The 17606-nt window shown below is 41.6% G+C and overlaps 1 protein-coding gene across 2 annotated transcripts in view; it reads left to right on the forward strand.

The window, feature by feature from the left end:
* Nucleotides 1-17606, forward strand: part of CPM (carboxypeptidase M) — a 30417-nt gene that overhangs the window by 10074 nt on the left and 2737 nt on the right. The window contains exons 3-8 of one of the 2 annotated variants that reach the window (XM_063396497.1): nucleotides 5387-5484; nucleotides 12937-13109; nucleotides 14573-14757; nucleotides 15006-15176; nucleotides 15996-16148; nucleotides 17195-17343. In XM_063396497.1, coding sequence (XP_063252567.1) covers nucleotides 5387-5484; nucleotides 12937-13109; nucleotides 14573-14757; nucleotides 15006-15176; nucleotides 15996-16148; nucleotides 17195-17343 — 929 coding nt within the window. The remainder of the gene's footprint in view (nucleotides 1-5386; nucleotides 5485-12936; nucleotides 13110-14572; nucleotides 14758-15005; nucleotides 15177-15995; nucleotides 16149-17194; nucleotides 17344-17606) is intronic. The other variant, XM_063396498.1, reaches the window with a different exon arrangement.

Consider the following 17606-nt stretch of genomic DNA (forward strand, 5'->3'; position numbering starts at 1 on the left):
TACAATAGCTTTTCTGAAAATTACTAAATGCATACCAGTTTCATAGCTTTCTCAGAAAATGAAGTACACCTTTTTAGAACTAGGTTTAAAAACCCTGTGGTGATAGAGACAAGAGTTAGTGGAAAGGAAAAATAGTCTATTTGGTTTCTGGGTGTAAATATGAAACCAGTCAGTGTAAACAGTAGAAAAAGCCTGCTCAGACTGTTCCTATGTGTCTATGGTCTTCTCATCTTCTTATGAGCAATACTGAATAAGGTTAGCATACCTTAATTTAAAACCAGTATTCCCTCTGGTTTGTTTTTCTTTGGCTTTTACAAATTTATTTTTATTTCTTGATTTTTTTTTTTCAAATAACGTATAAGGTACTGTTGTAGATACTGTGCTCTGCATTGGCAATTTTTCATGGTTTTGTGTAAAGAGTGTGTTCAAATTGATTATGAGAACTGGACATAGTACAGTGATGACTCACATGTACATAGGAAAGAAAGGGTTGCTGTTCTCATAAGATACAAGCCTTGTGAAAGTGTCCAAAACAGCTATGGATGTCCCAACCAACCAAAGGTTTGTAAACCTTTGGGAAGATAAGCAAGCATGTGAACCATGAATTGTTTTGACTCCCTTCCTTTCTCAAGTGCTTTGAATACAAATAAACAGTGTCTAGTGGTTTTTAGAGTCATTGTTTATTCCATCAGTTCTGCTTATATGGTGCTGACTCTAATTTAGAGTGACTGGTACAATCTCTTGGAGTAGATAGGAACTGATTAAATAGTGGGAAAATGATACTTCTATTTACTTTTTGCTGAGAGAGAGTGCCTTATGCCTGTAATAAGGGATCCGTGGGAGGAGGCCAGATATTGAGTTTAGCAGTGGCCCCACATAGTGACTCAGTGGCTGTGATAGACCTGTAGCTGAATGTTACCTTGGCTTCTTTTGGCTTTTTTTCTGCTTACCCAAGCACCATGCTGAATACTGGCAGATATGCCTGGTGGATATATGTGATTGATCTATATCTATTTATTCTTTAAAGTACCTTGAAGACTTTCTTATATTTAAAGTGTCCTAGCTCTTCTTGGCATATCAACTTTTATTCGTTACGGTCAGTGGACCGTGGTATACCTGAAAGTAAGGATAAATGCTCACAAAAGAGTTTGATGTACAGTTTTTCTTAGAGATGTTTGTCTGATCTCAGCTTCAGGTATGTAGCTTATTTTGGAGGTGTTTTACTCAGTCTGGCTAGATTAAAATCACATATTTATTCATATTTGTAAGGCTACTTCTGCAGTACTGCTGTATCAGTCATTCTGATTAACCATTTCTGGTTATACAAATAATGTACTGGAACTTCAAATTCTGTTAGAATCTGAATCAAGCCATGTGTGTTGTTGGGCAGTCCCCTTGCAGAAGAAAAGTTCCAAAATGGATTTCGATTTTTCACCTTGAATAGGGGATGACAAATCAGAGTGCCTCAGGGCAAGGGTGCTGCTGGTGATAGCTTAGCAAAAGGAATTACTCTTGAAGTCCTTCATTGGCTGTGGTAGTGTTTTACTGGAAAACAATGTTGCCCCGAGGAGGTTCATCTGCCTGGAGAAGAGAATGCTTAGGGGAGAATCTTATCACAGAATTCTAGTACTTGGAGAGTGGCTACAATGAGGATGGATCCTCTCTCTTTGCAAGGAGCCACGTGATAAAAAGCAAGGGGTAATGGGTACAAGTTGCACTATGAGAGGTTTCCTCTCAATATGAGAAAATCTTTTACAGTGAGAATCATTCACTGGAATTACTTCCTTAGAAATTAGGCAGAGTCCTCTTCACTGGAGGTTTTAAAGATGCAATTGAACAAAGTGCTAAATAATTTTACCTAGGTTTCCTTTCCCATGTAGGGCTGGATCAGATGATCTCTTGAGGTTGCTTCTGACCTGGGCTGTTAAATGATTCTGAGATTGGTTCTATTCAATTGCTCTGGGACCTTGCATTCTAATAAGAATTAATCTCTCCCCCTCTCCTCTGTCCTACATCTTTCTAGGTAGGGACTGCCTCAACACAGATCAGCATTACTGCAGTTGCTGCCTGTGTGCAACTCATGGCCAGCCCAGGAGGACTGTAGGCACTCTATGGCTTTTTCTTGGTCAAAGTGGTCTTCCCTGCAAACTCCTCAATCAGTACTCTGGCCTGACTGGTACTGAAAGTTGGTCTGAGCCATTCCCCAGTCATTTCCCTTCATTTTCTAGCCATAACTTTCTTTGAAATGACAAGTTTTTCATAAATGAAGCTCTAAAGAACAAAGTGAAGAAAAGCAGAAATAAAGTTCAGAACAAAGACAGGGAGCACAATCCAGACTCCAACATCTACAAATTGATCTGGTTTCTTTCCCACTAGATCTGAAGGTCAGTTTCAGATCTTCATTTTAATTACCGTGTTTTGTACATCTGTTTAGAATACTGACACTTGTTGCAAACTAGTGGCAATGCTAGAAAACATCTTAAAAAGTTAAAAAGGCTTCTCATTCCCCTAGAAGTTGTGTGGTCTGGCTCTGCTCCAATGCAAGTCTTGTTACTCGTCCTGAGACACACAGTTAGAAACACACGTTTGTCTTCATCACTTGAAATATAATTCACTAATTAGTTGACGTCAGTTTTGGTTTGGCAATTTGGCAGTGAGAAATGGGTTTTCAAAGCATGAGAGGAGGCTTAGCTATTTCCTTCAGGTACCAAACTAGAGTTTATCTAGGCTTTGCTGATTAAAGGAAACTGTCCATATGCTGAAACTTTTTATATGCAGTTAATTACAGCCGTATGGAAAGAAATCTTACATCATCCCTCATAGATACACTATCCAGTACTGCAGGCTGAGCAGACCCAGGAATGTATTTTAATTGTTAATTGAAGGTTTAGTACTTCTTACAAGCTGGAAATGCCAGGAAATAACAGGTATCTCAGCTCATGGGAGTGTTTATCGTGTAGATGGTCCTCACACAAACCCTAAGCACTTAACACTAATGCAGGAAAGACCAATTTACATAAATACTTAATGTTAGTCTATACTTAGCTCTTCCCTGTGTTTCCCATGAGTGTAACTCTCAGTGAGAGCAGTACGAATGAGTACTGCTGATGGCAAGACACTGCCAGTATTGTTTTTAAATCTGAAATCAGAAGACACTATTATTTGTAGAAAATCTTAAATGATGGAAACATCTAGAGCACTTTAGCCCTACTTGGACTCTTTGCTTGAGTACATACCATGAGCTGCCACCTTTAGGTTTGGGCCGCGGCGGAAAGGCTGCAATTGCTGCTGCAAGCAGGTGTGTTCCTCCTGGTGCAGAAGCCCACATGGCAACTGATACCAAGGAGGGATGTCTGAACTTGCCTTCCAGTAGAGGGAATGAGGGCTGGGAAGCAGGGCTTAGAGGGCATAAGGACAGAGAATCATGGGAGCGTTCTGGAAGAACTTTCTTGGTAATTCATTGCAAGTTGCCCCAGGATACAACTGTAGAGAGAATGACACATTGCAGAGTTGGAAAGTAAGTTGAGTTTGTTGTCCACATTTGATTATGAGTAATAGTTTTTTCACTACTAGGATTGTTTTCAGTTCCAAACATATGCTAGTACAGCAAGACTTGTCATCTCTTTTCACAGAGCTGCAGGATGGTTGAGATTAGAGGAGACCTCTGGAGGTCTCGGGGGGGAGAAGGGCTAGGATGATATGATTTGTGTATTCTCTTTCTTTCCATTTTGAAGAAGAATGTGATTAAAAGCTAGTATCTTTGGGTTCTCCACCCTGCAGCTTCTCTAGGCTTACAGAAATCAAGCTTTTTCTTTTTTTATGAAAGAGTGGCTCTACATAGAACAAGGCCACATAACTAGCTTTCTTCCCAATCAGTTGCCACAAAATTCTTTTTAAAAGTATGAATTGCTTGCCCATGTTGTTCTTTAATGAAAGAGTCAGTAGCATTATCTCACAGCTTTGTGCTTAGCATGGTTACAGTGGTTGAACAAAGTCTTCAAGAGCAGATGTAAAACCAGGGGATACTGAGATCACTCTTTGTTGAATCTGTCCCCACTCATCACTGTCTTGCTGCTTCTTGATCCTAAGACTCTGATTCTGCTAACTGAGAATTTAGTTTGGCAATATCTGTCTTCAGTTTTACCTCTCTTACAACTATTTCAGTGCATCTTGCAGTGTTGCTTCAGTCCTCTTCAAGTTTTTCTCCCATTCCTGAAGTCATGACCCTTGTGGTATAGCTGCTGAGAGTTAGTCACATAGCTAGAAAAGAAAACAGAAATGCTGGGGCATGTGCATGACTACAGGGGTCGTGCCTTCAGGAATGGGAAGATGATATGAAACAGAGTTTGTTTACTTCAGATTTGATGATCCACAGAGATTTAGGAAATAAGACTTTTTATAGTACTGCAAATAGCACTTCCTACATTCCTTGTTCCTGCAAGTAGCAGTGATAGCTGGGCTCCTCTCAGACAGATCCCAACAATCCCCAGTGGAGCTGGGGACAGGTAGCACACTTGTGAGGTCTGGGCATTAGCAATCTATAGCCTGACACTGCCATTATCAAGGAACTGGTCCAGTTTCATTGCTGCCATCTACTGAAACTTGAGTTTTCCACTTCACTGAGCCGACTAGTGGGAAGCACAGATTTGCAGATGAGGTCTGAAATGCCACAGTATCACTAAAAATAGTAACAAAAAATGCCCTCTCCTCTCCCTCTCTGCAGCACTTAAGTGTGGAATTCTGAAATATATGTATGTTCATTTTGTTACTTAAAGTTCAGCTTCTTTTGCAGCTTTAGTGGTCCTAACTAATACTCTTTCTGTAGCTATTAATTCTTTCCCTGCTGATGTATTTAAAATATGTCTCTGATACAGCTCTTTCTGGTACCTCCTGTTTTCTGAGCAGTAATGCATGAATGTGTTTAGCTTTTTTGTGTTGTCTTTAGTACAAAACCAGATGTTCTTTCTTTGTTATAATAAAAACTTCTGTATATATTTCAAAAAAGTCTTATAATTTAAAATTTGGGGGGGGGGGGGTGAACAGTGGTCTTATTTGCTAAATTTAATTTGAAAAATGTTTATTACCAAAAAAAAAAAAAGAGCCTTCTTTTCTAGACCTGATTAAATGCTTTAGTAGTTGCAGGAGTTATTACATACTTGGGCAGAAGGTAAAGCATATTTATTCTTATAACTAATATTGCAAATATTCATAGAATAAAAGAACCGCACAGTCTACTTTGATATGTTATATATAGGACTGAGTGGGCACCAATGAAATATGAGAATTTGTATAATGGTCTTAATGACCAACTCTTTTTATTCTTCTAAGGCTTGTATGCTTTTACACTTGTTTTAAAAAAATGTCTTTTCCCCTTCCCCTCTTAAAGGTAGAGACCTGTGGGTTCTTGTTCTGGGAAGGTTTCCAACCCATCATATGATTGGCATTCCAGAGTTCAAGTATGTTGCTAATATGCATGGGGATGAGGTACGTTTCTGTTTTTGCAATGTCGTTTATACAAAATACACTTACCAGAGGTTTAGAGTGAGCTTCTCTCAGGCATGTCCTTCCTATTACTGAGGTATGTCATAACTCAAGGAAGACAAAATATGTGTGTATTTATTGAGGAATTTTCAGAAAAAAGTTCCCTTGTTTTGGTGGAAGGGCCTTAGGAGACTTTACATCATGGTGAAGAGTCCTACAATCCTACACTGAAGACCTCTCTTAAGAGGAGAGCTTTGTCTTCTCCAAGTAAGTAAACCCAGAGGCTTTAAGTTTCCTGGCAATGAGTCAGATGCAGTAGTTTGCTTGTACATTGTTATTGCCTAGGCATGAAATATGACTGATAGAACTGTTCAAATACATCCTAAGATTAAATAATAATTGCTGTGAAGCATCAAATTATTTATTGTAGGAAGAAAATTTATTTTGGGAACCTTAAGCTAGGAACAGCTAGATTCACCTGAGATAACAGGGAGTACAAAAGAAAAAGCAATGCCAGAACAATAAACTTGTTCTGGGAAGAATGCCTACTTATTAATGATCAAGGAGAAATGGTGATTATGAACCTGCCTGGTGCAGTACTTGAATCTGAATCAGAAAGAACCAAAGCTTCACTGTCCTCTATAGTCCTTTTTTGCTTTACATTTCTTTTATTCTTTAGCTGTACGTGATTATATTAGTCATCTTCAGGATAAGTTTAAACTGCACAATACGTTTTTATGCAGTGTTTCATGTGAAAGTTAAATAATTTAATAGGAGTAGCAAGATACATATATATATATGTGTTAGATTGTGAATTCCCCAAACTAAGGAAGATAGAGCAGAAAGTGTATCCTGTGCAAAGGGTAACGTGTCACGAGTTATTGCTGTTAACAATGCAGTGTGTGAGCACTTGCACGCCTACAGGCACTTGTGACATTATGTGCCAAGAATTTTCCCCAAGTTAGACCAGTTTCACCTTGTTCGACACTGGCCTTGCTCACAGTGTTGCTGGGAGTCTGACTGCTTGGGAATGTAGCTCTGTGTGGGAGGAAGCTGATTCATGGTGTCAAATGGGTACATTTCTTACTGGGTGCCCAAGACAGGGTTTGCAGCTCCTGGAATCTGGTGTGTGTCACCAAGGCATCTAGGAGCTGAGGCTGCATCCTGCAGTCCCTGCAGACTGCTGACAGGGATTGCAAATCTGTGACTGTAAATCACCCAGCTTTGATGGGGAGGAGGTGGAGGGCAGGATATGATCTCATCTGGAATGGACTGGCTTGCAAATCCAATATTTCTGGGCTGTAAAGGGCCACACATGCTGGAAGCACCCCTGTCATTATCACTGCCCAGCTGGAAACGCATAGAGAGCTTTGACAATAGAAACACACTGTTTGCACATCCACAGGGCTGAGAATTGTTGGGGATTGGAAACTCAGATCACTGCCTAGGATCTAAGTTTTTTATTGACTTCATGAGGAAATGAGGCAAGATTTTCTTTTGAAGTCAGACACAGTGCCAGACAGTCTGAGCAGGGTTGATCCTGGAGCTGCCTAGCTAAGTCATCCCACATTACACTGGTTTGTCAGACCAAGCTCACACCTAGGAAACGTGCCAGAAATAGAGCTATTCCTCCTTTTCAGGTCCTCATAATGATTTTTGTATGAGTTTTTTTGGTACATACAGGTAACACACAGTTGGTGTTTGGGTTTTTTTTTTTTAATTTGATCATAAATGTATTTCAGATGGCAGGAAATTAATTCCTCATATAGAGAAGTGTTGGAGAACTTGAATTTGTTTCCCATAATCTAAGATTCTGCTGGACTAATCACTGGGGATAGATTCAATACCCCTACTGTATATTAAGCAGATAAGTTTTGCACTGATGATACAACAAGCTTCAGCTTGTGTGCCAGAGTTTTTCATAAATTGAAATTGCGGGACTATGGCTTCATTGATCCAGTCAGGTCTTTTGTGCTTCAGTGACATTTTCTATGAAAGGTACAGAATAAGCTGTTCTCAAGTGTTGTTTGGTGATGCTGCCCTTCTAACCTGTTACCATCACACATATGACACTTTGACTCAGCTGGCCTACTGCTCCAAAAACACAAAAGTTGGGGTGGAACCTGAATTACATGTGTGTGGGCTGTTCACACATGCTGCTGGAAGAAAACCTAGGTTATTTGGAAAGCTGCCCAGTAGGGAAGGTCTAATAAAATAATGTGAGTACACAATACCAGGAAAGGAGTATTTTTTTTCAGAACTGAAAGGATTTTTTTTTAAGTCAGTTCATTTTTCTTGATACTCTAAGACATAACCAGCCAAGGTTTCAAAGATTTTCATTTGTGTTCACTGTTGCCAGACAGAGTGAACTTTTGCCCCAGATCCACTGAGAGGCAACAAAAGACCTCTCCCATTCTTTGTGTTGCCTGTAGGAAGCTGGACACCATTTTTAACAGTACTTTTTGTTTAAACTGAGCTAAATTAAAACTGATTTAAGCTAACTTTAATCAAGATGGCAGTAATTGCACAAAATGCGTAAGCCTGTGAAATGTTAATAAAGTCTGCAGGAGGAAGGTGAGGGAAAGGTTGCCTGGTCTTCTGGGGAAACTCCCATTCTAAATTCGACAGCAGCCTCTCTTGTCCCAGCCTTGTACTCTTCTCTTTCTAAGTCACACATTTCTCCCTGGGGAAGAACTCCTCCTGCTTAACATTGACCACAGCCAAGCCCTAAATACCCCTAAGTCATAAATGGAGTAGAACCATCACCTTTGGACCCTCTGTGCCAGTGACTGACTTCAGTCCATTCTATACAACTGAACAAATGGGATCTAATTGGAAGGCTGTTCCTAAATCATGTATATCACTGCAGGGAAACCCTTTAAGGAAAAGCACATCTGAACAAACTGTAAACCTCTTTCTGCTTTCTGCTTTCCCCCTTTAGTGTTTCTGTTTTCTGCTTTCCCCCTTTAGTGTATCGAGTATATGGCTTTAATTTCTGCAGCTGTAGTGTAACTGGACCATCACAAGATAAACTCTTTCTCAGTGCTGATTTTCTCCTTTTCTCCTAAAGTGTCCACTTCTGATCTGTTTTTCTCACAACAATGCAAATAATATTAAATAATACAATAGCTTATTCATAATGAACAATATTTATAATAATATAAACAAAACACTAGTACACATAATATAATAATACAGTAGTATAAAATATTATTAAAAAGAGTAGTATTTTTCCTCTTTCACTATGTGAAACTGAGCCTGTACTGATAGGTCTGGACTAGCCTACATGTTTATCTGCTGCCTTATCTTGTGAAATAAGTTAAAACAACTCTATCCTGTTTTCAATGTCATCATAGACATAGTCATATCTACAGTAGGGTTTCCTGAAATATTACGGCTTAGGTGAATTAGGACTGGGGTAGATTTATTTGTGATCAATATAATGGGGTCTTAAAAAAAAAAATCAAACAATTAGTTAATGAGTCTTGTGTAGAATTTCTCACTTTTATTTCTAAAAAATTAATGGAAGCTGCATTTACACTATCAAATTACCACTGTGGAAAAAAGGCTGGTTTTTTGTCATCCAGTTGCACAAAAAGAATACTGCATATACTGCACAGCTTGCTATAAGGAAATGTCCTATGTCCTCAGTCCTGTGTGATATATTATTGAAGAGATATGCAGGGAAACAGTATTTGCTCTAGGACCTCCCCCCCCCCATTTATAAAAATATTTATTGCATAGTGAACTATTTTCCACCTAGCTTGAGAATTAGCTGATGTAATGTGAAAAAGGTCAGAAGCGCCACAGATTTCAAAATTCAAAACAAACAACTCTCAGTGCTAGCAACAGACTTTGAAAACAGCTGGATTTTTCTGAGGTCTGTTTCAACATATTTTGACACTGCCTTACTGCAGTTGCTTTTCTCCTCATCTTTCTTCACACTCCTCTGAGTGGGAAAAGAAAAAGCTATCCATGTCTCGGCCAGGTAAGCCCTGAAGCCAGTGGAGTTTGTCCAGGTGGTAACAACTTAGACCGGTTACTAGTTCAAAAGCAGGCTTTATGTTGTCGTTTCCTTCAGTGATAAACCGGAGAGCTGCACTTCCCTGTCATAGTGTGGTGTTTCTCAGGTGTCTGTGGCGATGGCTGCTGTAGAAACAAAGGGATGCGTGCTGGACTGTTTGCACAAACAGTGACTTTAGCACTGGCGTGTTTTAGTGCAGGACAACCCCAGCAGGGTGTGTCCTAGCAGTGTGCGGTAATTAGTGCTCCACAAGTGTTAAAAATAACATCTGCAACTGTGGCATTTCAGGGGAAAACCAGGATGGCCTACTGGTTTCTCTGCTCATACTCCGCTTCCTGAGGTGGGGTTGTGCCTGGAATGCTGAACCTGGCCTGTGGAGCAGCCAGGGCTGGAGCAAGGACATGGGCAAGACTGTGGTGCCCTGAAACAGGTCCTACCTGACGGTTTGGATCTTTCTTTCAACATCGTTCAACTTAAAAACCAGGCCATGTTTAAAGAAAGAATTTTAATAATAAAAATGGGCAGAGTCCATCCACCCATAGTCCCCAGGTATTAGGTCTCTATCATGTGGTAACAACACTGTTCTAAACCCAGGGCTGATGCAGTGCAGTGTTACAGTACAGGTGCAATTGGAGCTAACCTTAATCTCCTAACTGGCTGCCGCTCGGGCTTCTTGAGTAATCCGTGTGGTAGCTGAGCAGGGTGCTGACACAGCCCTGCCAGCAGGCACAGTCAGGAAGTTTAAAGGATTTGTGTACAGAGGCAGCAGTCGCACCCTTTTCTACAGCGCTGAAATGTCCTGACACATGCCCGCTTCTTCCTTCAAGGCTTCCCCTGAGGATCACTGAAAGCCTTTCCTGCTGACTTTCTCCCTTTGGGGCACAGCAGGAACCTGACATCTGAAAGTGCACAGAGAAACTTAATGTCTAATTGTATCCCTAGAGGTGGGAGAAAGGGATTTCCTTGGCTTCAGTCACCCTCTGTGTGAAATAGTGTAGCACAGTCCCCTTTGGCATCTCCCTTGGGATGCTGCAATCAAAACTAAATGGTCATGTCCTCTCAAACCCCAGAACACATACGTGCTCTTCTCTCTATCTTCGTATTAAACTTGGGGCAGGTAAAGGTGTCTGTCCTCAACTTCACTGTCAGCAACCTACTTTCAGTGTGTCCAGATCCTTTATTTGAGGCTCTAAAATAAAACAAAGTGACTCATAACTCTTATCCACAGACACACCTGACCTCTATAGTAACAGGGTAAAGCTTGACTGAACAGCAGATGATTTCCAAGGACTTGATCAAAACTTGACCTTGAACTTTCCCACAAACAAAAACTTTCCTTCAGATACTTCCAGATGTTCTTTCCCAAGCAATGCAGGGTGGTCTGGACCAAAAGAAAACTACCCCTTGTTACCACACCAAAACAGTGGTAATAAAGATATTCTCCCCTCACTGTGCAATCACCAAGTGCCAACACTCTTATGATAATCTGAATCACCTCATGTCCTGAGTACAACAACAGCCATACCAGGAATCCTATGAAATTGTTTGTAAAATACTGTACATGTAGGCAAGCCTGGGATTAACTTTAAAGTGCAAAGTATGTCATCTGTGAAAATCTGATCATCTTTTATTCTTTATAAACATTGTTCTTTTCTACCACATTTTTTTATTACTTTTATTTTTCCCCTTTCTGCTCCTGCTTCTCTACCCTTTCTTTTTGGGATTTCTTTTGGGCAGGTACTGAAGAGAAGTACGGTAGGAGAAGAGCACTTTCCCAGTTTCTCCAGACAGCAGTCCAGTCTTGTCTGGAGTTTAGCTGTCTCTGTGGTAGAACTATTTTTGCTGATTCTTAGTCTGGTAACTTCATCTCTCATGCCCAGGCCTATGATTCAGCTGACCCCTCTCCCTCTCCCTCTCCCTCTCCCTCTCCCTCTCCCTCTCCCTCTCCCTCTCCCTCTCCCTCTCCCTCTCCCTCTCCCTCTCCCTCTCCCTCTCCCTCTCCCTCTCCCTCTCCCTCTCCCTCTCCCTCTCCCTCTCCCTCTCCCTCTCCCTCTCCCTCTCCCTCTCCCTCTCCCTCTCCCTCTCCCTCTCCCTCTCCCTCTCCCTCTCCCTCTCCCTCTCCCTCTCCCTCTCCCTCTCCCTCTCCCTCTCCCTCTCCCTCTCCCTCTCCCTCTCCCTCTCCCTCTCCCTCTCCCTCTCCCTCTCCCTCTCCCTCTCCCTCTCCCTCTCCCTCTCCCTCTCCCTCTCCCTCTCCCTCTCCCTCTCCCTCTCCCTCTCCCTCTCTTCCACCCTTATATTTTTCCCAAGATGTCTATCACCCTTTTCAAGAGCTGCCTGTACAAGACAGGTTCTGCTGCATCCCTTCTTAAATTTCACAGAGTATATTTATCAATCCTGCAGAGCAGTCTCTTTTCACATACTTAGGTGCTGGTTTAGATCTTGTTCTGATATACCAGGCTTTATTCCTGGAGATAAAGTAAAGATAAGTTATCTCTAGAACTCTTCTACTTGCAAGTCTTGGTTTGTTCCCTTTCCAGACAGGGTTTAGGAACCCTAAAGCACCCTTGAGGCATGGGTCACAGTGCTGTGGAAAGTGCCCCTGAAAAGCATGGTCCAGTGAACACTAGCAGTGGTTTCTGAGGTAGAATAGGATTGTCCTTGACTATGGATCTAGTACTTGACACTATTTTGCCTAAAATCTAGATAGACTGAAGAAAGATGTCAGCTTTCATGACTTACACAAACTTATATGAACAAAAATGTGTTTAGCTTTTTCTCTGCCACTGCCTCTCCTTGATCTAAAGTCTATCCAAATGTCTTTCCATGTCTTTTTCTATAGATTTATTTGCTTTTCCCAATGCACATGTTCATGACATTGAAACAAAGCAATGAAACAAAATTATCTATGTGGCCTCTTTGATCTTGTATTAATGTTGACTTCCCATAAAGGAGAATGAACAAGAAAAAATCCTGCTCTGTGGCATCCTAGAAAATGTGGCAGGGTCACTTGGGCACCAGCACAGAGCTGGGGCCCTGCTGTGGGACTGAGGAAATAAATGCACTGGGGTGTTCCCAAGCCCACATGATGTTTATCAGGCAGCTTTAGTTTTTGTTGTAGCTGTTTCTTATCCATGCAGGATTTAAGCAGTGCATCTGACAGAGTCAGTTTCCCATTATACAAAACAGTCTGGTTGATCTGGGTTTAAAGGCCTTGTGAAAACTCTTCAGTGATTCCTTTAATCTGTTCAATTGCTTTAAATATAATTAGGGGAGAGCACAAAACAAAGTAGTGTTGATCAGTGTGCTCTCATATGCCTTGCAAGTCTGTGTAGTCCTTAAGAAAAACTTGGAAGTTCAGGCTGTTGGATCTTTATTTATTTATTTTCTTCTTCCCTATCAGACTTCAAGTAAAACCTATGCTCTTTACACAGACTGTTGGCAGAGAGCTCCTGCTCCATTTGATAGATTTCCTGGTGACCAGCTATGGACGGGACCCAGTCATTACCCGCTTACTCAATAATACCCGGGTTCACATCATGCCAACCATGAATCCTGATGGATTTGAAGCTACAAAAGTGCCTGATTGTTATTACACACGTGGAAGGTAAGGGTGGCTTAGGAGGGTGGGAGAGCGAAAATAAATGGGTGGGGAGTAATAATAGCAGATAGCCAGAAGACTGAATCATACTTGGTGGAGAGCAGAGGCTACTGGATGTACTAGGGCTAATTTTTCCTGTGCTCTTCTGAAGACACATTGTTATGGCATAGAGTTTCTGGAAGACTGAGTCAGACTGCTGTTTATATGTGGTGTGGCCAGAAAAAATTGGTCAGAATGGTGTAATGACCTCACCTTTTAGGCAGCAGACTCAGATTGCACATACAAGCACAAGTCCCTATTTTGTAGCACCTTTTGAGTGCCACAAGACAAGAAGGAAAATTCCACCCACGGGGATCTATTTCAATTGGAAAATTGTGTAACCCTTCTTAATGAGAAAAAGTGTGTCTAAGCTCATTGAATGGACAGTAGTAATGTGTTTAAAAATCATGTTGAATGTAGATTTAGTAAGAAGGAGGAGTTACACAAGCAGAGCTGACTATAATAGATTCTTTACTAATAGTGGTGGTAGGAAAAAAACTACTCAGGAAAAAATATACTTGAAATTGCATCCCGTGCTATTTTTGCATTCTTTAATGTGACTATTGCAGAGACCAAAAAGGGGATGAAAAGCTTAGCAAGCTAGAAGAGGGAAAGAAATAGTGAGAGAATGGGGAGAAATGCACAAATGACAAATTTGGAATGTGCAGAAAAAGCAAACCCATGACCTAGAAGTTCTCTTGGATCACTGGCCTTGGCAACATCAGAAACAAGTGAAAAGGAAGTTTAGGTAGTTTAGTTCTTTAGGTGACAACTGTAGGCCATCCTTTTTATGAAGAAAATATTTATTCCTCAGCAAATAGATGGAACTTGTGTGGAGGGGGGTACTTTTTATCCCCTCACTGTCAAATAGACAGAGTTTAGCAGACTGAGTTCAAAAATTAACACAGTCAATGGTGCATACCCTCTTTATTCCTTTACTGACCTATCTGAATGAAAAAGCAAGAGAGCGTTTGAACAGCGGGTGTTCATGTTCAGGGAGAAGAAAATGCACTCTGTGTTCAATCTCATTTTTTTCTGTCTGTTCAGAGTGACAACAGCCCAAGGGATACAGCCATTCACACCACACCTTGGTCTGCTATACAAGCAGGAAAAACACATACAATAGCAGGATAAAGTCCTTCTGATATGGCTCTGGTTTTTCTAGTTCACTTATGAGTAGGTGTGCATTTTACGTGCATGTTAAATATTCTCTGTTTCCACTTAGAATTGTTTTATTGTGGCCTATGAAAATTCCAGCACTGCCAGAAAGCAAACTGAAGTCCATCACTGTAATACTTGAGAAATAAAAAATGGTTGCCTTGCCTGTTCCCTGGAGATGCTAGCACACCACAGATCTGAAGTGCTGGGACTGGTGATGTGGAAGTACCCACAGGCAAAACAGTAATGAGAATGTCTTCTCTCTTTCTAAGGTACAACAGGAACGGAGAAGATCTGAACAGAAATTTTCCTGATGCCTTTGAAAATAACAGCGCCAGCATTCAGCCAGAGACTCGAGCAGTAATGGACTGGATAAAAAATGAAACGTTTGTTCTTTCAGCAAACTTGCATGGGGGTGCCCTGGTTGCCAGTTACACCTTTGATAATGGTAACCCAGGTAAGCTGGTGACAAACTCTGTTCTCCACAACTGACTGGGTTTAGAAACTGGCTGTGCCAAAGCAAAATTTATAAGGATTCCTGCAAAGTTCTTGTAGCTTTTGAGCTGAGATGGGCAGAATTTGATAAATCTCATCAAAATTCACAGCCTAATATGGCCATTCAGGGGATGTTTATCCTGCATGTAAGCCAACACTGTGTGTTTTACCATTAACGAGAGTTGCACAGTGGCTGTCTTTGCTCTGCAGTTACTGGCTCTTTGGAAGGCTACAGCAGATCTCCAGATGATGATGTCTTTATTCACCTGGCAAAAACCTATTCTTCCAACCATGCCAGCATGTACAAAGGGACGGGGTGTGACAACAGGCAGACCTTCCCAGGAGGCATTACCAACGGGTACTCCTGGTACCAGCTGGAAGGTAAGAGTGGCACCGATGGCTTTCTGCTGCTTCTGTTAGGTTCTCGCTTTCTCCTGCCATCTCTGATGAGGAAAGGGCAGGGATTTTAGTCACAGTAGAGGGCTGATGAAGGGAGCAAGTCAACTCCTTTGTGCAGATTCTGTGAGCAGGACCTGGGTGTTTTCAGACACTTCCAGCCAGTAATTACACAAGTGAATGAGGCAGTCACTGCTGTTTGCCTGCTCCTGTCCCCTTGCTTAAGGCCTGCAGTAGCTGTATACATTACACATGTGTGCACACACTGCTTGGCATCACGATCTTCTCCTTTCAGAAAGAAAACCAATCTTCTATTCATATGTTGTCCATTTTTAACGTTTAATTAACGAAATAAATGTTTTCATTATTGTTTATGTGTAGCCAAATAGAATAGAGGGCTTGTGCACTGTGTGTGTTGTTTTCATTGTCTGAATTCCAAGACTTAAAAGGGGCTTGGAATGGCTTTGGCAGTGGCAAATCCTGTGCCAGCCTATTTGTCCCTTTTCAGTTGGGAAAGCTTGAATGAAATTAAGTCAAAGACCCGCCCTTTCTCAGCCACAATCATCATCATTTCCAACATGAAGTATTCTTTAGAACACAATATTATGAGTAACTAGAGTAAATAATTAAGTTGGTTTTTTCACAGGAGGCAGTAAATACAAGTGTGGCATTGAGGAATAATTTATCTGATTTACTTTTCCTACAGGTATGATGCAAGTACCAACATTTTAACTCTCCTGTTTGTTTTTTAGTTTGACCTTAGTGTTTCTTTGCAGCTGAAAACCCTTTTATTTCACTTTTAAGGTGGAATGCAAGATTACAACTATGTCTGGGGACAGTGTTTTGAAATTACACTGGAGCTGTCGTGCTGTAAATACCCTCCAGCAGACCAGCTGGAGAAGTTCTGGAGAGATAACAAAGTTGCTCTGATCGAATATATCAAACAAGTACACCTAGGTGGGTATGTGAATGGGGCAGTGAAAACTGAGGCAGCTCAGAGGGAACTCCTCAGCAGCCTGGGTCGGTGTGATAGCTCACAGGGGAGAGATCTGCTGATAACCTGGGGGCTTCTGAACAGGAAGTGCTACACAGCCAGGGATGGGTAAGGCAGGAGAACTTACAAGTGTGTCAGGCGAGGGGCCATGGGTGCTCCTACAGGTGTGCAAGGGGCGTAAAGTGTGCTGGGGCAGGAGCAAGGGACAAGCCCTGGGGGCTGTCTGACCATGCACTCCCCCCCTCCTCTCATTTTCCTGAGCAGCCTTGGGACAGTCATTTATTTCAGAGGTCTCTTAAGTGTATGTGTGCCTCAGCACAAGTGTCATGGGTCTTTGCTGCTTGGATTTTGTAGATTTGAAAGGTTTCTCTAGGTGTGATCTGACTTCACATTTGGAAGAGAACTGCTGCTTAGTGAAGCTGTGGTGCTTTACAATGAGTTGAAGGATTTGCACAAACCTGTTGCTTATCTTGTATTTTGTTGCCCTAAATATCTGACTGCTATTTTATCTCTGCTTAATGCCTGTGCTGCCTTGAAGGTGGTGTGTGGGAATTAAGGGAAATGACTTCATAAGCAGACATTGCTCATATTCTGCCTTTGGAAAGTACTAGACAAGAGGCTGACTTACTTTAAGTCACAAAAAAGAAGGGTGGGGATGTCTGTGTGTTTTTGTGCAAAGACTGCCAAACTTGTACTGAAGATTGAAGCCCTTCAGTAAAGGACATACAGTAAGTGCATATGATGGCTTCAGGAAATGAGATTTAGAAGAGGAGATTACAATACTGCCTTCTTACTTAACATGAGGGTAAACTACTAACTGCAACAGCCAAGGAGTTTCTGGTTTAATTCCCTTGAGCAAGGCTGAAGTGACTCGTGATGATATTAGATGTGCTACAACGTGGTGAAATTGCCTTTGAGTGCATCCAGTGACAGAACAGTCTGCCTTTCTCAGAGAAGGAGGCTCCTCAGCTCCAGTTCATGATCTTTCCCTCCTCTCCCTTTTTCATAGGTGTCAAAGGCCAAGTTACTGGTAAGAATGGGAATCCTATTCCCAATGCCATCGTGGAAGTCAAAGGAAGGCCACATGTCTGCCCCTACAGAACAAATGAACAAGGGGAGTACTTTCTTCTCCTGTTGCCTGGGACGTATGTGATCAATGTGAGTACACAGCCTTACTGAAGAATTGTTTCTTATTGCACTGAGCTCCAGAGCACAGTGACACTGCAGCCTTAGGGGTGGGTGAGCTCAACTACTCAAGTCATAGATAGGAGGTGTAAAAACTTTAGAAAACCCTATGTATTTAAATATTAGTCAGCAGAAAGGAAATGTTTTTGATACAGTCCTCAATGTGCAGAGATAAGCACTCCTTGGACCTTGACGGTGGAGGCAGCTGGGATGAGCATCTGGAGCACGGCAACAGG

This window comes from Prinia subflava, chromosome 4, assembly GCF_021018805.1.
Source record: "Prinia subflava isolate CZ2003 ecotype Zambia chromosome 4, Cam_Psub_1.2, whole genome shotgun sequence".
Taxonomy (NCBI): domain Eukaryota; kingdom Metazoa; phylum Chordata; class Aves; order Passeriformes; family Cisticolidae; genus Prinia; species Prinia subflava.